Source organism: Crocuta crocuta, unplaced genomic scaffold (assembly GCF_008692635.1).
Source record: "Crocuta crocuta isolate KB4526 unplaced genomic scaffold, BGI_CrCroc_1.0 scaffold132, whole genome shotgun sequence".
In the NCBI taxonomy this organism is placed as follows: Eukaryota; Metazoa; Chordata; class Mammalia; order Carnivora; family Hyaenidae; genus Crocuta; species Crocuta crocuta.
The window spans coordinates 4,958,472-4,982,256 of record NW_027528611.1 but is presented as its reverse complement, the minus strand read 5'-3'; the positions used below and the strand labels follow the sequence as shown (position 1 = coordinate 4,982,256).

General features: G+C 47.0%; 1 protein-coding gene across 3 annotated transcripts; it reads left to right on the top strand.

The window, feature by feature from the left end:
* Positions 1-6,510: 6,510 nt before the first annotated feature.
* KIFC1 (kinesin family member C1) lies at positions 6,511-23,010 on the top strand. 3 transcript variants are annotated; one of them, XM_077754769.1, is made up of 11 exons: positions 6,511-6,769; positions 14,800-14,937; positions 15,058-15,157; positions 15,668-15,721; positions 15,836-15,886; positions 16,088-16,482; positions 17,824-18,603; positions 19,259-19,549; positions 19,674-19,747; positions 19,991-20,066; positions 22,910-23,010. In XM_077754769.1, exons 2-11 carry the CDS (start codon positions 14,911-14,913, stop codon positions 22,952-22,954), a joined length of 1,893 nt encoding a protein of 630 aa, XP_077610895.1. In that variant the 5' UTR covers positions 6,511-6,769; positions 14,800-14,910; the 3' UTR covers positions 22,955-23,010. The 3 variants fall into 3 exon arrangements, with proteins under 3 accessions (XP_077610895.1, XP_077610896.1, XP_077610894.1); XM_077754770.1 differs by lacking the exon at positions 6,511-6,769 and adding an exon at positions 6,790-6,964; XM_077754768.1 differs by lacking the exon at positions 6,511-6,769 and adding an exon at positions 6,863-6,964 and having other exon boundaries at positions 16,091-16,482.
* The last annotated feature ends 775 nt before the right edge of the window (positions 23,011-23,785 follow it).

Here is a 23,785-nt window from a genome sequence, read left to right as displayed (position 1 = left end):
ATAGAAAGCAACATTTCTTTCATCTGACCCAACCTCTAGCCTACTTTGGTGACCAGTTATTTCCCAGTCTGGGTATGAAATTTTTCATTACAAGATATTCTCTAGGATGTTCGTTGAATAAGGTTTGTAGCAGTGGAATTCTGTGATCCAGACACATGGTTAAAAAGAACATTCCTGTAGCAGTTTGAGGTGAAACCTGGATGATGCCTGGCCTCTGAAGGTTGCCTCATGCCCAGTGTCACATGGGCATTCTCATCCCCAATCTCATCTCCCCTCCTCTTCCAAATCTGGGCTGTTAGCTGTGTTTGGATAGTCTGGGAGAGCAGGGAGAAGAATGAGATGGCAAGAGAGAATCCAGCCATCTGTTTGTAGTTAATGTGAGGAGCTCTCTTATCTTTCTGAGAACTGGAAAGTCACTGGGGAAATAATTACCACATGGACTAAAAATCTCTATTAGTCTTTGGGTGGAAAAATGCAAACAGGAATTTTCCAATGTTCCCCATCCAACTTTTGTGTCCTCAAGAACATCTCAACGTTTCAATGGATCATTGGTGGGGATGGGGGGCAGATTTAATTCTCAGTCTCAGGGAAATGTTTTTAAAATAATTTTTTCATGCCAAGGTATTATAACCATGTTACACGACATTTGAAGACATAGTGAAAAGTTTTGCATTTTGGTTGTTTTCCCCAACTCTTTTTCTTATGCATCCTTTTTTTTTTTTTTTTTTTTTTCCAAATGCAATTTTGAATGTAGAGTATGGTGGACTTCTTCACTCACCTCACATCATAAATGCTTTCCTTTGTGGAGGATCCAGATGCAGTGATATGTTTCTGAAAGCAAATGTGCTATAATACCATTTTTTAAAAACTTGAATAACTCACAAGGAGGGAAACTCTAGATTTAGAATCTAACCTGGCAAGATAATATGCAGATTTGATTAATTATAACAAAATCAGCAAGGTCTCAAACAGGAGGCTATTAATATAAGGTTAATGTACAAGTGTAATTTCATATAACAAATATAGTTTCAACATGAAGTGAACAAATACAATTTGCTAACAAATAGTCTTGACAAATGCAATTTCCTATAATTAAAAAAAATCAAAGCCTTCAATTTTAGGCCTGTCCCTGGGGTGCCTGGGTGGCTCAGTTGATTAAGTGCCTGACGTCGGCTCAGGTCATGATCTCACAGTGTGTGGGTTCGAGCCCCACATCAGGCTCTGTGTTGAATGCTTGCTCAGAGCCTGGAGCCTCCTTCGGATTCTGTGTCTCCTTCTCTCTCTGCCCCTCCCCCGCTCACACTCTGTCTCACTCTGTCAAAAATAAATAAATGTATAAAAAATTTAAAAAAAAAGAAGAAGTAGGCTGTCCCAGAGGGTGCCTGATTTTATCCCACTTTTAAAAATGAAATTAAAAAAAATAAAATGAGTGATATCTGGGTGGCTTTGTTGTTTGAGTGTCAGACTCTTGATTTTGGATCAGGTCATGATCTCACGGTTTATGAATTGAGCCCTGCATTGGGCTCTGCACTGACAGAGCAGAGCCTGCTTAGGATTCTCTCTCCCACTCTTTCTGCCCCTCCCCCCTCTCAAAAAAGAACTTTAAAAAATAAAAATAAAATGGTAGTTACACTTTAACTAGAGACAGAGCATGCAAAAGTAATTTTGGAAGAGTTTCTTCCCCTTGACCAAATGTTGGTCCATTGTACTTGATACATACTGTTTGTACCTATACCTGTACCTAAGCTCCATTGAAAGACCTCAGGTCAATGAAATTCTTTTCTTGCAACACTTTCCATAAGATATCACTGTCACTTGTAACTGATTTGAACCAAGGTTGAATTACAGTCTTTTAAAATGTATCATTTATTTTTCTGCCACACTTGTTACTGTATGGTCTCCAGAATCACCATTTTCAGTGGCTGCGTGATGTTCCACATGTTCTCAAATGCCTTTCTCTCCTATAGTTCATCTCATTTTATAGGTGTACACTGAATGGTATGGCTGTGTGCTTATGGTCTGTCTCTTCAATTGACTCTAAGCTCCCTGAGGGCAGGGCTATGTCAGTTTGGGCTCAGGGCTGAATCACCAGCAGCAGCACACATAGAAGATGCATTGTCCCTGATACGTATACTATATGCCATATATATATATACACACATATACGTACATGTTTTAAATATTTGTAAATTAAATTTGCACCATAGTTTTGTCATCTTCTATTGAACAATTACCCACTCGTGGAAACTTTGTTTGTTGGCAGCACTTTACTTTTGTAAATTTTTGTGTGCATTTTTGATTACTTCCTTAAACTAAATTCTTAAATTGGAATATTACTTTAAGAGGTGTCGGTACTTTCGGGACAGTTGGTTAAGCGTCCGACTTCAGCTCAGGTCATGATCTCATGGTTTGTGAGTTCGAGCCCCACATTGGGCTCTGTGCTGATAGCTCGGAGCCTGGAGCCTGCTTCAGATTCTGTGTGTGTGTGTGTGTGTGTGTGTGTGTGTGTGTGTGTGTGTCTCAAAAATAAATAAACATTAAGAAAAACAAAAAGAAGTGGTGGTACTTTCAAGTTTCCTAAACTTCTAGGAAAGAAGTAGCAATAATGTATGGGAGTACCAATCTGACAGGGAAAGAGATTTCGTCTTTCTCATTTTCTTTTCATTCTTTTTATCTTATTGTGTAATGCATTCACGTGGTACAAAATGTGAAAGTACTCCCTGTGCCCTGGCACACTTTGAATTGCCTGGTCTTCCCGCCATCTTGGGTTTCACTTCCTACACAGATTCGACAATATTGGAGGATTTTCTCCCGCTCCAAATACTTCTGTCCCTGGGGGAGAAAAAGCTGATAGTGCACCTTAGGCCTAATGGTAGTTCTTCGCCCATGGGCTACTCAATTCTTGGTGCCTGAAGAAACACCCATAATTGTCACTTGTGGATTTGGGGTAAGTGGCCTGGAATAGGGTTCCTCCTTTACTGTGTTCTCAGAAGGTGAGCGTGTGAGGGCCTCCGGAGAGCTTCGCTGCACTGTTTCCCCTAGAGCCTGTAGACAAGGACCCGGGAGTCACCGCAGTGCCAGAACACTCTGGGAAAAACTGGAGGCTTTTCTCTCCAGAATAAACCTCAAGACTACTCCTTGCCATGACTTACTCTGTGGAAATGAGTGGGTCTCCACCTTACAGGACTGGTATCCAGCTATGCCTTGGTTGTGTTACAAAATAAAACCCTGGGATAAAGGAAGAACAATTTTAGAGGAAATCAGCCACCTCTGGCTGGGTCCTCTCAGATCCACAAAACTAGACCCATCCTTTGGGACCTCAGTTCCTGGCCTGTAACCACATCTCACTCCTGTCAAGATGGAAGCTACTTTTTCTGCATGGTTACTTATCTTGCTGCTCACAGCTGAGATGAGAGCTTCCTCTGGAAATCTTTCCCCAACTCCTCACTTCTGAGAAAGGTGATCTAACAGCACTGGTCTTGGGGCGCCTGGGTGGCTTAGTCGGTTAAGTGTCCGACTTTCGCTTAGGTCATGATCTCACGGTTTGTGGGTTCGAGCCCCGCATCAGGCTCTGTGCTGACAGCCAGCTCAGAGCCTGGAGCCTATTTCAGAGTCTGTATCTCCCTCTCTCTCTGACCTTCCCCTGCTCACACTGTCTCTCTCTCTCTCTCTCCTAGAAAAAAAAAATAATAACAGCACTGGTCTTCCTTCTACCATATGCTAATATTTTGTTGTCTGTCTCCCCTTACTCCCCAACTGGTAGCTCTGATAGGAAAGAGATTATGTTTGTCTCTTTCATCAAAGCCTCGCACAGTGTATGTGACATGAGCGGGCACTTCAGAAATGTTGAATGAATTGTGCTTGAAAACCGAATGACCTGTTAAAGCTTTTCTTAATAGCTTTGAGAAATAAAATTCACNGATTCTATCTCCCTCTCTCTCTGATCCACCCCTGCTCACGCTGTCTCTCTCTCTCTCTCAGAAAAAAAAATTATAAAAAAATATTTTTCTGTGCATTAGCTAAATTATTTCTGAAAGTCACTAGAGAAATAGGCATGAGTAAAATGTTTTGAACGTAATTTTTTAAAAGTTTATTTATTTATTTTGAGGGGGGGTACAGAGAGTGAGGGAGGCAGAGAATCCTAAGTGGGTATTTGACGTGGGGCTCGATCTCAGGAACAGTGAGATCATGACTTGAGCTGAAATCAAGAGTCTGATGCTTAACCAACAGAGCCACCCTGGTGCCCCCAAATGGCATACTTTTAAAAGTTATATTTTCTCGGCGTGCATTGGGTGGTTCAGTCAGTTAAGTGTCTGACTTCGGCTCAGGTCACGATCTCCCAGTTTGTGAGTTCCAGCCCTGCATCGTCCTCTGTGCTGACAGCTCAGAGCCTGGAGCCTGTTTCAGATTCTGTGTCTCCCTCTCTCTCTGCCCCTCCCCCACTAGCACTCTGTCTCTCTCTCTCAAAAATAAACATTAAAAAAAAGGCTTTAAAAGTTATATTTTCTGATGGTTGCTGATGATAGAAATGTAGCAGATTTTGTATATTGATTTCTGTGGCAACTTTGCTAAACTCACTTATCAGTTCTATTTCAATTTTCTTTTGGGGTTGCTAAACACACAATAATTTTATCTGTAAATACTGACATTCTTGTTTCTTTCCAATCCTTATGTATTTGTTGTTATTGTTTACTGGACTGGCTAAACTTCCATTATGTAGTAACTAGGGTTAATGAGAGGAAGCATCCTTGGCTTGTTTCTCATCTTAGGAGAAATGCTTTCAACATTGCATCACTACCATGATGTGTGTGTAGGGTGTTTGAAGATGTCCTTCATCAGGTTACGGGGTGTTCTTTTCTGTTAACAGATGTTGAATATTTTGAGTAGTTTTTATGCATCAATTGACATGAATAAACTGCTTCCCCTTTAATGTACTAATGGGTCTGTATTTCTCCTAGTCTAGCATTAGTTTAACTTTAACTTTGAGAAATGCCTTTTGCTGTATGTTTCTTCTCAATTCTCCCTCTTTACGTGTGCATTAAGTGTTGGTCTCCTTGGGGCGCCTGGGTGGCTCAGTCAGTTGAGCGGCTGACTTCGGCTCAGGTCATGATTTTCTGTCCCCTTCTCTCTCCGGCTGTCCACCACTTGTGCACTCTCTCTCAAAAATAAACATTAAAAAAGTAAAAAGTGTTGGTCTTCTTGTTTCCTCCATCACTCCTTTCTTTTTTCTTTTTTTTTTAATGTTTTATTTCTAGGAGAGAGAGAGAGAGAGAGAGAGAGACAGCATGAGCAGGGGAGGGTCAGAGAGAGAGGGAGTCACAGACCGAAACAGGCTCCAGGCTCTGAGCTAGCAGTCAGCACAGAGCCGGACGCGGGGCTCGAACCCACGAACCGCGAGATCATGACCTGAGCGAAAGTCGGATGCTTAACCGACTAAGCCACCCAGGTGCCCCACTCCTCCTTTCTTTTCAAGCTCCTGCTTTTTGTAGGTTGCCTAAGCTATTAAACGTTGAGGGATGACAACAGGGATTTCAGACACTGTCTCCCCACTGTCTGCTCCCTCCACAAGCAGGTTTGAATTCAAGTTAAAGCACTGAATTAGGAGATAGGTGGCTTGTGTTCCAGTCCCCTCAATCCCCAAAAATGCACCAAGACAGTGCCTTTCAGTCTCACCAATAAATTTCCTGTGCTGCCTATCTCCAGGTTGACTGGGAACTCAGATGAATAAATGCAATAGAATCACTCTGCAAATTACTCACATGTAAGGACTGGTTGTTCTTGACACTAAGATTGTTAGAGGTAGCGTCTAGATAGAGGTAGTTCCTCACCCTTTTTAAACCTTAAACCTTGTCTCCTTCGTCCAGTTTGCAGATAATAAATGCATAAACGGTTGACACGTAGTAAGACCTCAATGAAATGAACTTGGCGATTATTATTTTATTGTTTTTTAATATAGTTTATTGTCAAGTTGGTTTCCATATAACACCCAGTGCTCATCCCAACAAACTTGGCGATTATTAAAAGAGATAATGCACGTGCAGACAGCCTGAAAGCATAATATACTCCATAAATGTAAGCAGTATGCCCTCTGTGGGTTCGAAGCTCCGAAGGACCTAAGCCAGCTCCAGTATCGGCGCCCAGGTACCGAGGAGGTAGGGTGAAGAGGGGGACTGCAGAGAAGACTACCCTTAACCTCGAATCCCCACCGTCGGGCTCCCATGGAGCGCCAAGCTGTACCCACGGTCCCAAAGTTTGGTGAAGAATGCCAAAATGACTGGGGAAGGGGCAAACGCGGCCACCCTCGCATTCGCCGGAGGGCTCCAGCTCCCACTCAAAACGCCCCGCAACCAACCGCAGTCACAATCCTCCAGTAGGGGCTAACTAGTGCGCTCCCTGCTGCAGTCGCTAGGGGGAGCTCGTCGCGTCCCTCGCCCTAAACGGGCCGTCGTTTGCGCACGCGTGATTCCTCTTCTCCGGCGTTTCGCCCCTACACCAGTTACGTTCGAACGGCGCGTTCCAGGCGTTATCTGGCGTAAAGCCCGGCGGCGCCGAGCCGAGCGGAAGTCCAGCGGGACTACTGCTAGAGGAGGGGTGGGTAAGAGAGGTGGAAGGAAGCCGGAAGTGTGACTAACCAGGCGGCCTCCGGGGCGCCGACGAAAGCAAGAACAAGGAGCCGACTTCGCGGGGTGTGGCCTCGGGAGGCGGAGGGCGCTGCGATTGGCCCTCGGCTGTGGCGACGGCGACGATTGGCCCCTGAGTGCGGAGGGAGGTGAGAAGGGTAGCGGCGGTTGGAATTCAAACGTGGCGGGTGTGGCGCTGGGCTACTAATCCCCTGAGTTCGGAGCGCGCGTGCCTTCTGTCGCGAGCTGGCGAGAGAACGCGGGTCCCGGGAGTCCCGGCGCCCTGTCCTCTTCCATTGTGCTCTCCTGGCGCGTGTGGCACGGAGCTGGCCATGGAGCCGCAGGTGAGTAGGAGCCGCCTTGGATCTCCTGCCCTCGATGCTGACGAGCCCCTGGCTCCCGGCCCGGCCTTCGTCCTACCTGCTTGGAGGGCGAAGGCCCGTGCGTCCCCGCGCAGTGGAAGGGGGTGAGGGAGGGAGAGGCAGGGAGCAGCCCCAGAATGTCTGAGTGCACGTCTGCCTGCCCTCGCCCAATTTCACGGAGTCCCAAAACACCCTCCCTTTCATGTCTCCAGGATTTCCCATTTCGAATTCTCAGGATTGTCTGTCTTCTTCATTCGTACCGACGATTGCAGTGTGTGATTGAGAAGGGAGAGTTCTGAGATTTCCGTCTACCTCTGGGGAAACGGTGCCTGAGGCCAAATCCCTGCTGGTGTTCTTTCCTGTCCTCTCTCCTGGTTGCTGCCGCTCTGGAGTGTAGAAAGGGGATGTAGGGAGTGGGATAAGCTGAACTGAAGGACGTCTCATTCTCTCCTTCCCCAAGTTTTACAGAGATCTCCCTCTGCCCCGTCTGCCTGGTTGACTTAGTTTCTTCTCTTATCAGTGCCACTACACCCCACAACCATCTGCAGCCTCCCCTCTGGAGAGAGATGTGTGACAGCGAAAGAGTACTGACTTTTGGTGCCTGAAAAAGGCTCCTCCCTGGATCCTCTGTTTACTAGTTTTTCGTATTCAGATTTACCCAAACTCAAGTTTCAACCTGAAGAGATACTCTCTGTATCCCGACAGCTAAAGAGCAGAGCAATATGATGTGACCATGAAAAATAGTAGAAGCCTTCTCATATGTATGCATAAAATATTTACTGAGCAACTACTATGTACCATGCTGAGTTGTAGATACTTGGGATGCAGCAATAAAGAAGACAAATCCCAGTCATCTCTATAGATGCTGTTTTATGGGAAGCTGTTATTTTATGGGGAGACAGGAAATATCATAAGTTATATAACTCTATTAGAAAGTGCTGTGCTGGGGCACCTGGGTGGCTCAGTTAAGCATCTAGACTCTTGATTTCGGCTCCGGTCATGATCTCATGGTTTGTGGGATCAAGCCCCATGTGGGTCTTGATCTTGAGTGGTCTTAGTAAGCACCATTATTAAGAAGGTGAACCTTGGGGTGCCTGGGTGGCTCAGTCGGTTAAGTGTCTGACTTCAGCTCAGGTCATGATCTCACGGGTTCGTCGGTTTGAGACCCGGCAGGCTCTGTGCTGACAGCTAGCTCAGAGCCTGGAGTCTGTTTCAGATTCTGTCTCCCCTTCTCTCTAATCCTCTCCTGCTCATGCTGGCTCTCTCTCAGAAATAAATAAAACATTAAAAAAATTTTTTTTATTAAAATCTTGATGAAGAAGATGAACCTTGAATAAAGGCTTTGAAGGAGGCAAGGGACAAAGGCTAGTGGATATTGAAGGAAGCGCATTACAGGCCAAAGGAATCTACTACAGCAAAGTCCTAAAGAATGGTATAACAGAGCTAAAATGGAGTGAGCAAGGGGGCAAGTTGTGGGAAGGGAAGTCAGATAATGGAGAGTGGGATTGTTGACCCCGTTGCTTCTTGTAGGAACCATTGTGAGGGCTTTGACTTTTACTTTGAGAGAGATGGGGAATCACTGGATGATTTTGTTAATCAGCATAACGATAACCCACAACCCTCAGACCCACTATCACTGGATGATTTTGAGCAGCGATAAGATCTGTGTTACATTTTAAGAGGATCACTCGCCACCACATTGAGAGCAGATGTAGGGGGTAAGGATAGAAACAAGGAAAACTCTTAGGAATACAGCAGCTTTTCTCAACTTCTGTTCTATTGACATTTTTACTGTGGGGGCCTGTCCTGTACATTGTCTGATGTTAGCAGGGTTCTTGGCCTCTACCCACTAGATGTTGGTAGCAACTCTCACCTAATCAATGACAAATTGTCTCTAGACAATGCCAAATGGCCCGTCAGGAGTAAAATCACCCCCAGTTGATAATCAGTGAAGAATGATAACCTGAGATGATGGTGACATGGATCATGGTAGTAGCAGTGGAAGTAGTAACACGCAGTTAGATTCTGTCATCCTTCGCTGACATTAGATATGGAATGTAAGAAAATGGGAGGACTTGGGGTTTTTTGGCTTGAACAACTGGAAGATATAATTATATTGACTAAGATGGAGAAAGCTGTAAGAGGAGCAAGTTTGAAGGACTCTTTCTTAGTAGATAAAAGGAGTGGATCTGATGTGCACCTGGAGGGGAAACATTTCTCTTCTGGTTCTCGTTGTGGAAAGTTGGAAGTCATTGTGTCTGGCTTTATTATTATAGATAAGAGAAAAATAAATGCTGTACTCTTTGGAGTTTTTCTTAATAAAGAAATAAATCTTTGAATACATTTTTGGAGCCCACACAAATTCTGGGGAGTTAGGTCTTTAGTAGATCCATTATGGAAGTGTAGAGAGAACAAAGGGCATTGGTTATAACAAAATTCACTGGGTAGCCATGGAATTCTTAAAGAAAACTTTGGTTTTAATACTACATTTGGGGGCACCCGGGTGGCTCAGTTGGTTGGACGTCTGACTCTTGATTTCACCCCAGNCTGTCATCCTTCGCTGACATTAGATATGGAATGTAAGAAAATGGGAGGACTTGGGGTTTTTTGGCTTGAACAACTGGAAGATATAATTATATTGACTAAGATGGAGAAAGCTGTAAGAGGAGCAAGTTTGAAGGGGATTTGGAGATTAGGAGGTCAGTCTGGATGTAAGTTTGGCATATTTATTAGACTTCAAGTGGACACATTGAGGAGGCAGTTGCATAGAAGTTCAGGAGCAAGGTCTGGGCTAGAGATATAAATCGAGGAGTTGTCAATGTATGGATGGTATTTAAAGCCATGGGAGTGGACTGGAATGCGGATAGAAAATAGAAGGACCACCAATAAAGTTTGGAGAGATGAGGAGACCCTTCCATGAGAGATGGGGAACCCAAGAGAGGATGGTCTCCTGGAAGCTAAATAAAGGAAGTATATTAAGGAAGAGGGAGTGAGCAGTTATATCGAATGCTGCTGATGGGTTAAGAAAAGCGAAGAAGCAGAGTTGACTTAGCAACACAAGGTTATTTGTGACCTTGAGGAGAGTAGTTCTGGGGAAATAGGGAGAGTGAAGGTCTGATTGGATGGGTTTAGGAGAGAATCTGGACATAGTGAATACTATGTAGAAAGCACTTTGGAGTTTTGCTGCAAAGGGCAACAAAGAAAAAACTAGCAGGGAAAGCAGTCAACAAACCCTTTTAGGCTGGAAGAAATAATAGCATGTGTTGTAGCAGGTAGGAATGATCCAGTAGAGTGAAAAGTTGATGATGCAGAGGAGAAAAGGAAGGATTGGTAGGTTCTTTCTTTCTTTCTTTCCTTCCTTTCTTTCTTTCTTTCTTTCTTTTCTTTCTTTTCTTTCTTTTCTTTCTTTCTTTCATGAATATGGTTGATTGTCAGATTGGCTTACAAACAACACCCAGTGCTCATCCCAACAAGTATAGGACTCTTTCTTAGTAGATAAAAGGAGTGGATCTGATGTGCACCTGGAGGGGAAACATTTCTCTTCTGGTTCTCGTTGTGGAAAGTTGGAAGTCATTGTGTCTGGCTTTATTATTATAGATAAGAGAAAAATAAATGCTGTACTCTTTGGAGTTTTTCTTAATAAATAAAGAAATAAATCTTTGAATACATTTTTGGAGCCCACACAAATTCTGGGGAGTTAGGTCTTTAGTAGATCCATTATGGAAGTGTAGAGAGAACAAAGGGCATTGGTTATAACAAAATTCACTGGGTAGCCATGGAATTCTTAAAGAAAACTTTGGTTTTAATACTACATTTGGGGGCACCCGGGTGGCTCAGTTGGTTGGACGTCTGACTCTTGATTTCACCCCAGGTCATGATCTCACGATTGGTGGGACTGAGCCCTGTGTCAGGCTCTACACTGACAGTACAGAGCCTGCTTGGGATTCTCTCACTCCCTCTCCCATGCTCCCATGCTCCGTCTCCCCCCCCCCAAAAAAAACCAAACACCTTAAAAAAGATTTAAAAAATACTACATTTGATTAATCTAAATGAGGGGTGCCTGGGTGGCCCAGTCGGTTAAGCGTCCGACTTTGGCTCAGGTCATGATCTCATGGTTTGTGGGTTTGAGCCCTATGTCGGGCTCTGTGCTGACAGCTAGCTCAGGGCCTGGAGCCTGTCTTCAGATTCTGTGTCTCCCTCTCTTTCTGTTCCTCCCCTGCTCATGTTGTCTCTATCTCTCTCTCAAAAATAAATCAAACATTTAAAAAATTTTTTTAAGTGATTAATAAATGAATTAAAAAACATTAATGCCACGTCCTTTGGTGGGCGGGTGTGTGTGTGCGCGCGTGCGTGCTTTTTATTTGTATAGAAGCCAATGGTTTGGATCTATCAGTTTTAAGTATTCCCCTGCTGGTGGACATCAAATTTCATTCCTTTGAAAATGTACTGAAGGGCACCTGGCTGACTCTATGAACATCCTTGAATATATCATATTGTATTTGGATCTCTCCATGATGTTTCTTACAACTTTATGTGAGTCAGCAGTGATTTTTTTTAATGTTTATTTATTTTGAGAGAGAGACAGAGTGCAAGTGGGGGAGGGCAGAGAGAGAGGGAGAGAGAGAATTCCAAGCAGGCTTCATGCTGTCAGCACAGAGCCCTATGTGAGGCTCAGTCTCATGAACCCCGAGATCATGACCTGAGCTGAAATCAAGAGTTGGATGCTCAACCAACTGAGCCACCCAGGCACCCCTGAATCTGCAATGATTTTTAAATGAAAAGCCTAATTAAAAGACAAAAGAAAAGAAAACCAGCCCTCCCTGCAGTTCTCTTGGTTGTTGGAACCATGGCAGGCACCTTGGTGTCTGCCTGGATTCCTCCATCTCCCTCACTGCCAAGCCAGCTCCTAGTTGGATCAGTATTTGGTTTCCAGTAATCTAGCCCCTCCTTTTCATTACCATTGAGAATAGAAAGACCACCATGCAAGTTCAGAGAGGAGGAGAACCTTCCATGAGAGATGGGGAACCCAAGAGAGGGTGGCCTCTCTCAGATGCATTTCTCTTTAGCCCTTAATCTCCTAAAACAGCCCCTCTCGACTGAGCTCTGTGAAAATTTAGTTCTACTGCCCCAATGCATCCTTTATATCTATTGAATTCTCTCTAATGCATCTGGAACAGTAAGAGGTGTGTATTTCCTTGGGAGATATGAGAAAGTGGATCATTTTTTTGTAGAGCTTAATTATCTTGTGGTACTCCAGTTTGGAAAGGCTCCCCTAGAAAATAAGCTCTGGGAGGGCAGGAATCTTGTTCATTACTCTTACCCCAGCTTTATTTTATTTTATTTTATTTTATTTTAAATATTTTTATTTATTTCTAGGAGAGAGAGAGACAGCGTGAGCAGGGGAGGGTCAGAGAGAGAGGGAGACACAGACTCTGAAATAGGCTCCAGGCTCTGAGCTGGCTGTCAGCACAGAGCCCAACGCGGGGCTCGAACCTACGAACCGCGAGATCATGACCTAAGCGAAAGTCGGACGCTTAACTGACTAAGCCACCCAGGCGCCCCTCTTACCCCAGCTTTAAAACAATGTCTGGTTACAGAGCAATCTTGTAACAAATCTTAGTGTCACAAATCCTTGTTGAATGAAGGACAAAAGGAGTGATGAGTTCTCTCTGCCCATCATAGCCCTCATCTTCGACTTCTATTCATTCTTCACATTGCTTCACTTGCTTTTCTGGTGGAAATCTAGTCATATTATTCTCCTGATTAAAACCATCAAGGTCCCTCTTGCGTTCAGTAAACACTTGCCTCCCTTATCATGGCTTGCCGACTGCCACAATCCTTGCCCTCACCTCCCTACTTTCTGTGCCACTCCGTGTGTCAGCTGAACAGAATAACTTGACATTCCTTGCATGGATTCCCCCTCCTTGCTTTCTGCCTGGGATGCTCTTCCTTGGCCCAAGCCATCAGGCCAACTCTTTCTCATCCTCAAGGTTTTGCCTAAAAAGACTTTTTAGAAGTGTTCTCTGACACTCTCCCCATCTGAACTACATGCCCAACCCCTCCCCCTGGGCACTTTTATGATAACACTCAATAAAGTTTTAATTATCTCTTTCAGTGCTTCTCTTCACCATTTTCTATGAGCATTTTAAGGGTAGGGACCACATCTGTCACTCCCAAACCCAGATCATTTCCTGGCACGTAGCAGGCACTGAGTACATATTGAGTGAATAAAGTAAGCTGGAGGGGAGAGAGACGCCTTGGAATTAAAAGTTAACCCTCCTGGGGCACCTGGAGATGGCTTAGGTGGTTAAGTGTCCTGGGTGGCTTAGGTGGTTAAGTGTCCAACTTCGGCTCAGGTCACGATCTCACCCGCATCGGGCTCTGTGCTGACAGGTCAGAGCCTGGAGCCTGCTTCAGATTCTGCGTCTCCCTCTCTCTCTGCTCCTCCCCCACTCATGCTCAGTCTCACTTGCTCTCCCAAATAAACATTATGGGGTTCCTTGGTGGCTCAGTTGGTTAAGTGTCCAGCTTCGGCTCAGGTCATGATCTCACGGTTCGTGGGTTCAAGCCCCGCATCGGGCTCTGTGCTGATGGCTAGCTCAGAGCCTGGAGCCTGCTTCGGATTCTGTGTGTCCCTCTCTCTCTGACCCTCCCCTGCTCACGCTGTGTGTGTGTGTGTCTCTCTCTCTCAGAAATAAAATAAAACATTTAAATAAATAAACATTAAATAAATAAATGAAAGTTAACTCTCGTGAAGATCAGAAGTTGATCTGTGTGTGTCGCGTTCTCCTGATGGTGGGATGGGAGTAGGGTTTGCATAGGAAGGACCTGCTTTTAGCACGGAAACGTTCTGTGTCCTCAGAAACCCTTTAGTCCTGGGCAAACCAGAATGGCTGGTCACCCTAGACAGGAGTAACGGTGGAGGGGACATAATCCCCAGGCACTGAATTGAGGTGCTTGGGAGAGGCTCTCTTTCTTTCCCACTGTCCCCACCTCTTACCTGACTTTGGTGGTCTCTAAACTGGGTCATGCTACTTCTTAGTCTTCTCCATGCAAGTCAGCCTCATTATTTTTTATAACTAGGCTCTTTTGTGTATTTTTCACATGCCCAATCAGAAACTGTATCTGGTTCTGCACATACGCAAGGCTAAAGCCTAAACTCTTCCCTAGGCTGGCATCAAAGCCCTAGTGGCATGGCTTCCAGAACCAGAGTGTGTAGATTCTAACCCTGGCTCTTCCCTTCACTCGCTGATGACCTTAGACAAGCTATTTCACCTCTCAGTGCCTTCCTTCCCTCATCTGCAAAATGAGGCTAATAATAGCACTTCTCAGTGGGCTGCTGTAAGGATTAAGAAATTAATACAGATGAAGCATTTAAAACAATTTCTAAAATGTTACCTGCTCCTCCCATCTAGCCTTCAGCCTTGTCTTTCTTCTGCTGTCTCCCTTACTTAGGATTCTCCATTCTAGCTGAAAGAGCCTGTTGGTCTCCCAGCTGTATTTGTGAGTTTGAGGTTTTGCCTTCTGAAAAGAGTGTCCATTTCTCTCTGCTAATTTAAGTACTACCCTTAAAGTTAGCTGAAGTTCAGTGACGTCTGTCCAGCTTTTCCCTTAGAGATTTCTCCCACTTTTGTGTTATCTCCCACTTCTCTCTGTGCCTTTTGGCTGGCACATAATCTGTGGGCCCCAGTTTGTGCACCAGAGATACTCGGTGCTTGTTGGTGGTTAAGAATTAGGGGAGGGGGCCCAAGAAGGGGGAGTTCTTGGGACATTTGGGCCCCAGGGAGTTGTCTAACGGTTCTCTCTTTTCCCAGCAGAGGTCCCCATTGTTGGAAGTGAGGGGGAACGTACAGCTGAAAAGACCCCCGGTCAAGGCTCCTTCTCGGCTGCCTCTCTCTGGAACCAGGCTTAAGAGGGGGCCTGAGCAGATGGAGGATGCCTTAGAGCCTGAGAAGGTAAGCTGGGTTTGGAAAGCTTTACATGTCCATGGGTGTGTGTGAGAGAGAGGCACAGAGAGTGTGTGTGTCTATACCAATCAGGGAGAGTAAACCAACCCCATTCTTGTCTTTCTCCAGAAAAGGACACGAGGCCTGGACACAGCGACCAAAATTGCCACGTCCCGCCCCAGAGCACCAGTCCTCGCCACGGTGCCACAGACACAAGGCCAGACCACAGGTGGGCTGTAGCGGTGGACAGAAACCAAGGGCATAGAAGGCCAGTGCTCTTCAACTTTCTTTCTTTTAGCTTATTTTGAATAGGTACTATGTTTCCCTTGTTTCAAAATTCCAAAGGCACAAAAGTCATTATACAGTGAAGAGTCTCCCTCCTACCCCTGTCCCCCAGCCACCCAGTTCCCTTCCCCAGGAGCACCTGTATGCCCTTCCAGGGCGTTCTATCATGGACCTGTCTGCAACATGTTCTTACATAAATGGTAGCATACTTAACACCTAGTTCTGCCCCCGGCTCATTTTTTGCTTATTTTCGTCCAACTTGTTTCTTGGTGTATTGTGTAATTTCTGGTCCTGGGACGGATACCTTTAGAGGCTGGCCACGCGTCAGGGAAGAGAGGGAAGTTGTCTTATTTCTAATCCTCAGGAAAAAGCAGCTCCTCTGCCCCTGGCCCAGCCAGAATTCACACCACCCTGAGACTGATTGTTCTTTCTCCTCTCTCCCATCTCCTGACAGCTCCGAAAGTTCCCAAGAAGACGGGCCCCCGATGTTCCACAGCTGTTGCCACAGGTAGTAGTGCTTCAGAGATGGGCTGAGAAGAGATGTGGGGTGTGCATAAAGGGAGGGCGATGGAGGCGGAAGGACACCGGTGCTGATTCCGTACATTAATTCCCCAATTCTTAGTGTTGAAGAACCAGAAACCAGGCCCTGCTGCTCCTGCCCAGAAGCCTGCAGGTCGGTGACAAACATAACCACCGGGTGAGGGGCTGGTGGGAAGAGAGGAGGTGATGAGTACCAAAAAAAATCCATCTGGTCTCCTCCCTGTCTGGAGGGGAAAGAGATGTAGCGGGAGGTGTGGAGACCTTAAAGCCTAGGAGGGAAGAGAGGTAGAAAGCCAAGGCTTCGCTGACCCTGTCCTTTCTGTGCCCATGTTAGCAGCTGCTCCCATGCTGGGAGGGAGGAAACCCACCAAACGTCCGGCCTGGGACTTAAAGGGTCAGTTATGTGACCTAAATGCGGAGCTGAAGTGCTGCCGTGAGAGGACCCAGACATTGGACCAGGAGAACCAACAGCTGCAGGACCGGCTCCGGGAGGCCCAACAGCAGGCCCAGTCGCTGGGGGCCGAACGCAGGACGCTGGAAGGGGAGCTGGCCAGAGTGCAGGCCCAGGCCGAGCAGGGCCAGCGGGAGTTGGGGAACCTCAGGGCCCGTGTCCTGGAGCTAGAGGAGCAGCTGGGCACGCAGGAGAGCTTGGTGCAAGAGCTCCGGAAAGAACAGTTGGAGTTGCAAGAGGAGCGAAGGGGACTGGCCACCCGGTTGGAGGAGCAGGAGGTAAGGGCCACCTTCCCCCCAGATGCCAGCCCTCCTTTCTGGGTTACCCTGAAGTCTCTTTGGGCTTAGGGTTCCTGCCTGCCCCTCTCCGGCAGTACACATCTGTCCGTCTGTCCTCTAATCTCTACCCCAGCCTACCCCTGACCGTGTCTTATTTCTGCCCCGCTTCTTCCTATCCTTCTTGCTTTCATAGCTTCCGCCTGATCATTGTGTCCCCCCGTCCTCCATCTCTCTCCCCGTCTTTCTTTCCGGATCCAAAATCTCCATGGCAGGAGTGCGTGGGTGACTCAGTCAGTTAGGCGTCTGACTCTTGGTCTCGGCTCAGGTCTTGATCTCTGGGCCGTGATTTCAAGCCCTGCGTTGGACTGTGCTGGACGTGAAGCCTACTTAGAAAATAATAATCGGGGGGCACCTGGGTGGCTGAGTCAGTTAAGTGCCCGATTTTGGTTTCAGCTCAGGTCATGATCTCACAGTTGCGTGAATTCAAGCTTCACACTGCTGTCTGTCTCTCTCAAAAATAAATAAATAAACCTAAACACTTTTTTTTTTTTTTTTAAGTCAGGGTGGCTGGGTAGCACAGTCAGTTGAGTGTTTGACTTCAGCTCAGATCATGATCTTGCAGTTGTGAGATCAGCCTCTCTGCTGTCAGCACAGAGCCCACTTCAGATCCTTTCTTCCTCTCTCTCTGCTTCTCTCTCTCTCAAAAAAAAATAAACATTAGAAAAATTTTTATGTTTATTTTTGAGAGACACACACAGAGTAAGTGGGGGACGGGCAGAGAGAGAGGGAGACACAAAATCCAAAGCAGGCTCCAGGTTCTGAGCTGTCAGTACAGAGCCTGACATGGGGCTCGAACTGACAGACCAAGCCAAAGTTGGACGCTTAACCTGCTAAGCCACCCAGGTGCCCCCAAAATAAATTAACATTTAAAAACAAATCTCCATGGCATTCTCTCTTCCTCTTCTCACATCCATTTGACTCCTTGGTGACCACCAACTAGATTGAATTACTTGCAGTTTCTCAGATGCCTCAATCTTCTCTTCAGGGCATTTTACATATATACTTCCCTCTTTGTGGAATGTTCTTTCTGTTCTCCATATTTTCCTTGGTTTGCTCCTATACTGTTGGGTGTCAGCTTAGACGTCACTGTCCTTATGCCCCTTCTGGCTATTCTCATAGCACTCCCTATTCTAGTACCATGATTCCTCTTTTCTTCCCTCCTTCTTTACCAGACTGAAGTCCTTGGGGACAGGAACCCCCTCCCACCTCCACCCCCCACCTCGTCATGACTTGTCCTTATTCCTCATGTCTCACCCTCTGTGCCCATTCCGTTCTGGACAGAGGAGGCTACAGGCATCAGAAGCAGCTCTGTCAGGCAGTCGAGCAGAGGTGGCATCTCTGCGCCAGGAGGCTACAACCCAGGCGGCCTTACTGGTGGAGCAAGGAGAACGTCTCCATGGGCTAGAGATGGAGCGCCGGCGGTTACACAACCAGCTACAGGAACTCAAAGGCAACATCCGTGTGTTCTGCCGTGTCCGCCCTGTCCTTCCAGGGGAGCCCACCCCGCCCCCCGGCTTCCTCCTCTTTCCCTCTGGCCCTGGTGGGCCCTCTGATCCTCCAACCCGCCTCAGCCTCTCCCGGTCTGACGAGCGTCGTGGGACCCTGAGTGGGGCGCCAGCCCCCCCCACCCGCCATGACTTCTCCTTTGACCGGGTCTTCCCGCCGGCTAGTGGACAGGACGAAGTGTTTGAGGAGATTGCCATGCTTGTCCAGTCAGCCCTGGATGGCTACCCAGTATGCATCTTTGCCTATGGCCAGACAGGCAGTGGCAAGACCTTTACAATGGAGGGTGGGCCTGGGGGAGACCCGCAGGTGGAGGGGCTAATTCCTCGGGCCCTGCGGCATCTCTTCTCTGTGGCCCAGGAGCTGGGCGGCCAGGGCTGGACCTACAGCTTTGTGGCAAGCTACGTAGAGATCTATAATGAGACGGTCCGAGACCTGCTGGCCACTGGGACCCGGAAGGGCCAGGGTGGCGAGTGTGAGATTCGCCGGGCAGGGCCAGGAAGCGAGGAGCTTACTGTCACCAACGCCCGATATGTCCCTGTGTCCTGTGAGAAAGAGGTGAGGACTGATGGGCGCCGGGACTGGAAAACGGGGAGGAGTGGATAGGGTGGCATAAGATGCAGGTGGCTGGAGAAGGGAGCAGGGGAAAGTTGAAGGCCGAGGGGAGGGGAGGTTGGGCGGGTGGGTTGCCACATCAGTGTCGGCTGGTGGGCTGTAAGGTAGATCTGTCTGTCTCACTGAACTAGGGAGTGGAGTGACGCGTGTGCCCAGGGAGGGGGGCGTGTCTCTGGCCCCCGCCCACTGCATCTCAGGTCTCATTTCCTACTACTCCACTTGCTCAGTTCACTCTGGCCTTGCTGGCCTCCCGGCTGTCCCTCAGCCTGCTAGTCACAGTCTGGTGACAGGGCCTTTGCCTGAATGTTCCTCTCCCGGAATGGCTTGCTCCCTCACTGCCTTATGAGTTGAAGGTACTGAAGCTGTTCCTGGCCGTCGTGGCTAAAACTGCAACTCTCACCCTACCTACACATCCTCCTTGTTCTCTTTTCTTTTCCCCCTTAGTATCTCAGCTGCACTGCACGTTTTATTCATCTTGTTTCTTCACTGGATAGAAAGGAGCTTCAAGAGGGCGGGTGCTGGCTCTTGTTCGTTGCCACTGACCTAGCTATGTATTGACTTTCCGCCGCTTTTGCCCCTTGCTGTTCCCCACCCCCAGGTGGAGGCCCTGCTCCATCTGGCCCGCCAGAACCGGGCTGTGGCCCGCACAGCCCAGAACGAGCGGTCATCACGCAGTCACAGTGTGTTCCAGCTGCAGATCTCTGGGGAACACGCTGGGCGAGGCCTGCAGTGCGGGGCCCCGCTCAGCCTTGTGGACCTGGCTGGGAGTGAGCGGCTAGACCCTGGCTTAACCCTTGGCCCTGGGGAGCGGGAACGCCTTCGGGAAACCCAGGCCATTAACAGCAGCTTGTCTACCCTGGGGCTGGTCATCATGGCCTTGAGCAACAAGGTGGGCATGAGCATGTTGGCAGGTGGGACCTGATATTCCTACCTGATAGTGGGACCTGATGTGGGTGGGCTGGTCATGCTAAACCCTGTCCTGTCCTAATCAGCTATCCCCCTCAACCCTCTAGGAGTCCCATGTGCCTTACCGGAACAGCAAGCTCACCTACCTGCTGCAGAACTCTCTAGGTGGCAGCGCTAAGATGTGAGTGAAAGGGACAGATAGATAGAAGGGGTCAGTCAGAAGAGCGTGTGACTCTTGACCTTGGGGTTATAAGTTTGATCCTCATGTTGGGTGTGGAGATTATTTAAATAAATAACATTTAGAAAGGAGGAAGCAATAGGTGGAGACTGTGATGCTGGGGTCAGGGGCAGGAAAATGGAAACCTGGTCCAGGCTCCACTCAGCCACTGATGCTGGGGTTTGGCCCCCTCTCTTCTTTCCACAGGCTCATGTTTGTGAACATTTCCCCCCTGGAAGAGAACGTCTCCGAGTCCCTCAACTCCCTACGCTTTGCCTCCAAGGTGCAGTTACCACCAAGCCCAGGCCCTTTCAGGACCCTTGGGTGGTTGTAGGCTTCTCCATTCTGACCCTTCAGTCCTTTAGGCCAAGAGCACATTCATCTGGAAAGGATTTGCCTTTGCCAGGCATCTGGGGCACTATCTCTCTAGATTCATTTTTAACTCTTGGCTTTTGGGTCTTTTAATTTTTAAAAATAGGTAGTTAAAAAGTCAAAACTATAGAAAAGCTGTCCACAACAAATGAAGTTTTACCACCACCCCTGTCTATCCCTTTTCTCCCAACCTGCCCTATTAGAGGTAATCATTTTTATCATTTATCATTTTACTTACCCTTTCACTGTTTTCTTTTTGCAAATGTAAGCAATATGCATGTGCTCATTCTTTTCCTTTTTATATAAAAGATCTCTCTCTCATATACTTAATATGTGTATATGTATATATACTGTTCTGTGCTTTGTTTTGCTTATCAAGACAGCACCAAGATTAGTCCCCACCAGCACACAGATTATTCCATTACTTTTATGTCTGCCTAGGACTCTGTTGTGTGGTTGCACTAAAGTTTATCCACCAGTTCCCTCTACTGGACACTTGGATTGTTTCCATCTTATTTCTATTACAAGCAAAGCCATGTTGACTAACCTTGTATATATGTCATTTTGTATTTATTTAGTTATATCTGACCATCTTTTTTTCAAAAATAATTGCTTTAATGTTTATTTTTGAGAGAGAGAAACACAAAGCCTGAGCAGGGGAGGGGCAGAAAGAGAGGGAAAGAATCCCAAGCAGGCTCCTTGCTGTTACACAGAAACCGACCCCAAGCTCGAACCTATGAACCATGAGATCATGACCTGAGCTGAAATCAAGAGTCGGACACCTAACTGACTGCGCCACCTCGGCACCCCAGTTATATCCGACTGACTAGGGAGAGATTCCTGGAAATGGGATTTCTAGATCCAAAGAGACTTAGACATTTTTCAGACCATTCCAAGTAGGGTGAATTCAGGCTCCAAAACACACTTAAAACATTAGGTGGAGGGAGGGCCATGCCATGAATTCTCTAGAAGACTTATGTTCCCTCCACTAGAGTTAAGTCAGAAAGTTTCCATACTGTCGGTCTCTGGAGGGTAGTTTTTTTCCTGACTACTCCCTTCCTGAGGGTTCTGGCTTTATTCAGGATTTCTTGTCAGGTATGCCCTTCTGCTGTACTCAGGCTTCCCCCCAAGGGATACTGGTTGCTGCTGTGGAAGTAGTTAGGTCCCTTCGTACCTTGCTCTGGTCTTCTGCTTTGATCAGGATTTCCTTTGCTGTCTTGCAAGTTCGGTTAAAGTTCTGTCAACATCATTAACAACCAACAGTATAAAATACTCTTTACTATCCTCTTAACACTCAGTTTACATTGTTAAATTTCACCTGATTGTCTGAGAAATGTCTTTTATATATTAGGTTTGTTCCAACTGGGATCAAAGCAAGGGCCACTCATTTCTTTTTGTTGAATTGTCTCTTTAATCTGTAAGAATCTCCTCTCCTTTTATGATATTTGTTTGTTGAAGAAATAGGGTCATTTGTCCAGTAGACTATACCAAATTCTGGATTTTGGCTGGTTGTTTCCTTCTTCCATAATTTTTGTTGTCTAGTAGATTTAGGGGCTTGATTACATTTGAATCAATCTCACATTTCTTGATGAGAAAACTTAAATGGTACACTACACTTTTGCTGAGTCAGGAGGCACCTAAATATCTAATTCTACTTTTAATGAAATAAAAATCAGTCATTGGCTTTTGGTATTATCAACTTAATCTATCCATTTGAAAACACCCTATTGACCTAGTGATTTTATCAGTGTTCATACCTAGATCTTATATTTCATTAGGGAATTTAATTTCTTCACTCTACACATAGTAGTCACATCTCTTCTATAAAAAACTTTCCTTTGCCATGTATTACTGGGTTACTCTGAAATTCAGTACATATAGGAAAAGCAGGATACATGTTAGATTACTTACTGATTTCCAGTATTAGAAGTTGGTATCTTGGCAACTTCCAAAGGTAACCAAGTGTTTATCTGGGGGTGTCATTTTACAGATGCTTATGTATTTGATGTCTATCGTTTGTAGTCATTCTTTCTGATGTTCAAATTGCTCCATCTTTTGGGCAGTGGGAGGTCCTTTAAGTTGGCTCCTTTGCCCTTTTTTTTTTTAATTTTTTTTTTTTTAGCATTTTTTCAGTTTTGAGAGATAGAGAGTGAGTGGGGAAGGGGCAGAGAGAGAGGGAGACACAGAATCTGAAACAGGCTCTGAGCCATCAGCACAGAGCCTGATGTGGGGCTCGAACCCACAAACTGTGAGATAATGACCTGAGGTGAAGTCAGATGCTTAACCGACTGAGCCACCCAGGCGCCCCCTGTGCCCTTTAGACAGGACCCAAGTAGTCTTTATTCTAGATTCATTTTGTACAAATTCTGCCCTAGACTTGGGATCATTTATTTGAGGAGCCTTGGTTCCTAAATGAGTGTTGTTCATGTTTTATCTAGTTTATTAGGAGGGTTTGGGATATTTGGGCCACAAAATCGGTGGAAATGAACACTCCATCTCTCTCTGCTCCTGTGTGTGGCTTCCATCCTTCTCAGGCCTTTTCACCTACTCCAGACCTGGTGTGGTCAGTGGGCAGAGAACTAACCATAGCTAACTAACTATGTTAGTTAGTAACTAACTGCCTTCAGAGGCCTTGGTTTCAGTATTTTCTGAGGGCAGCCCTAATACTGGGAGTTGGGGGGGGGCGATCTTGGAGAAAACTGCTTTTGGCTACTCTGAAAACGTTTTTCTCTTGTCTAAACCCCTTATCCGCAGGTGAACCAGTGTGTAATTGGTACAGCCCAGGCCAACAGGAAATGAAGACAGATCCAGATCTTGTGTGTGTTTAGCGGTGGGGATGGGGCGGCTGAGGGATGCTTTATTGGGGGTGGGGGGAAGGGGGCATTGTATGACCTGGGTCTATCAAATAAAGAACACTTTTTTGGTTGGTGTTTTTTTGTTTAGATAAAGGTTTATTAGCGATTGCCCAGATCTGTAAAAATGGGAACTGTGGATCTGTCCACTCTGCCAAGTTTTTGTGTTTCGCAGGGCAAGGGCTTCAGCTTTTCTCCCTATTAGGCCATCCCCTGGAGTCTAGGTGGCCTGAGGCTCCCATACCCTCCCGGGTTGTCCGCATTTAGATGTGTCCACTAGCTCGTCGCAGGCCACCCCAGCCCCACGCCGGAAGGCTCCTCTGGTGTCTATGGGAAGGTGGGAACCCGAGGGCAGAAGCGGGCCTGGCGCGCCCTCCCCCAAACTGTTGGCTCTCCCCTCCCGCCCTTTCCCTGCCTTGCTGTTCGAACCGCCAGGGCCGGCCCGCCCGCTGCCCATTGGCTGGCTCTCAGCGGCGTCAGGGCCTCGCTACTAGCTCTCCGGGTCTGAGCGCCCGCCCTAGGAGCGCTGGGCGGGACGCACGCCCGCTGACTAGCTCGCGCCAACCGGTAACGGCCGCCGCCCCATAGAGGAGGGGTCCAATCCNGGGGGGATTCCCTCCTGCCCCGAGGGCAGGTCTCCCTCCGAGGAAGGGGCTTCGGGGATTCCCTCTCCCTCCGGGTCTTGACTTTCCACCCGCCCCAGCTGTGGAGAGGGCACAGTTTGCTCGGCGCCCTCCAAGCCCGTCGGAGGTGAGGGAGGTGGGGTGAGGTGGTGCCC

What these genes read in the sequence shown, in the direction of transcription:
- KIFC1 (XM_077754770.1), top strand. An exon ending in CTGTGTCCTGTGAGAAAGAG is followed by an intron (nt 18,604 to 19,258) that starts GTGAGGACTGAT and finishes CCCCACCCCCAG; the next exon opens with GTGGAGGCCCTGCTCCATCT. An exon ending in CTAGGTGGCAGCGCTAAGAT is followed by an intron (nt 19,748 to 19,990) that starts GTGAGTGAAAGG and finishes TTCTTTCCACAG; the next exon opens with GCTCATGTTTGTGAACATTT.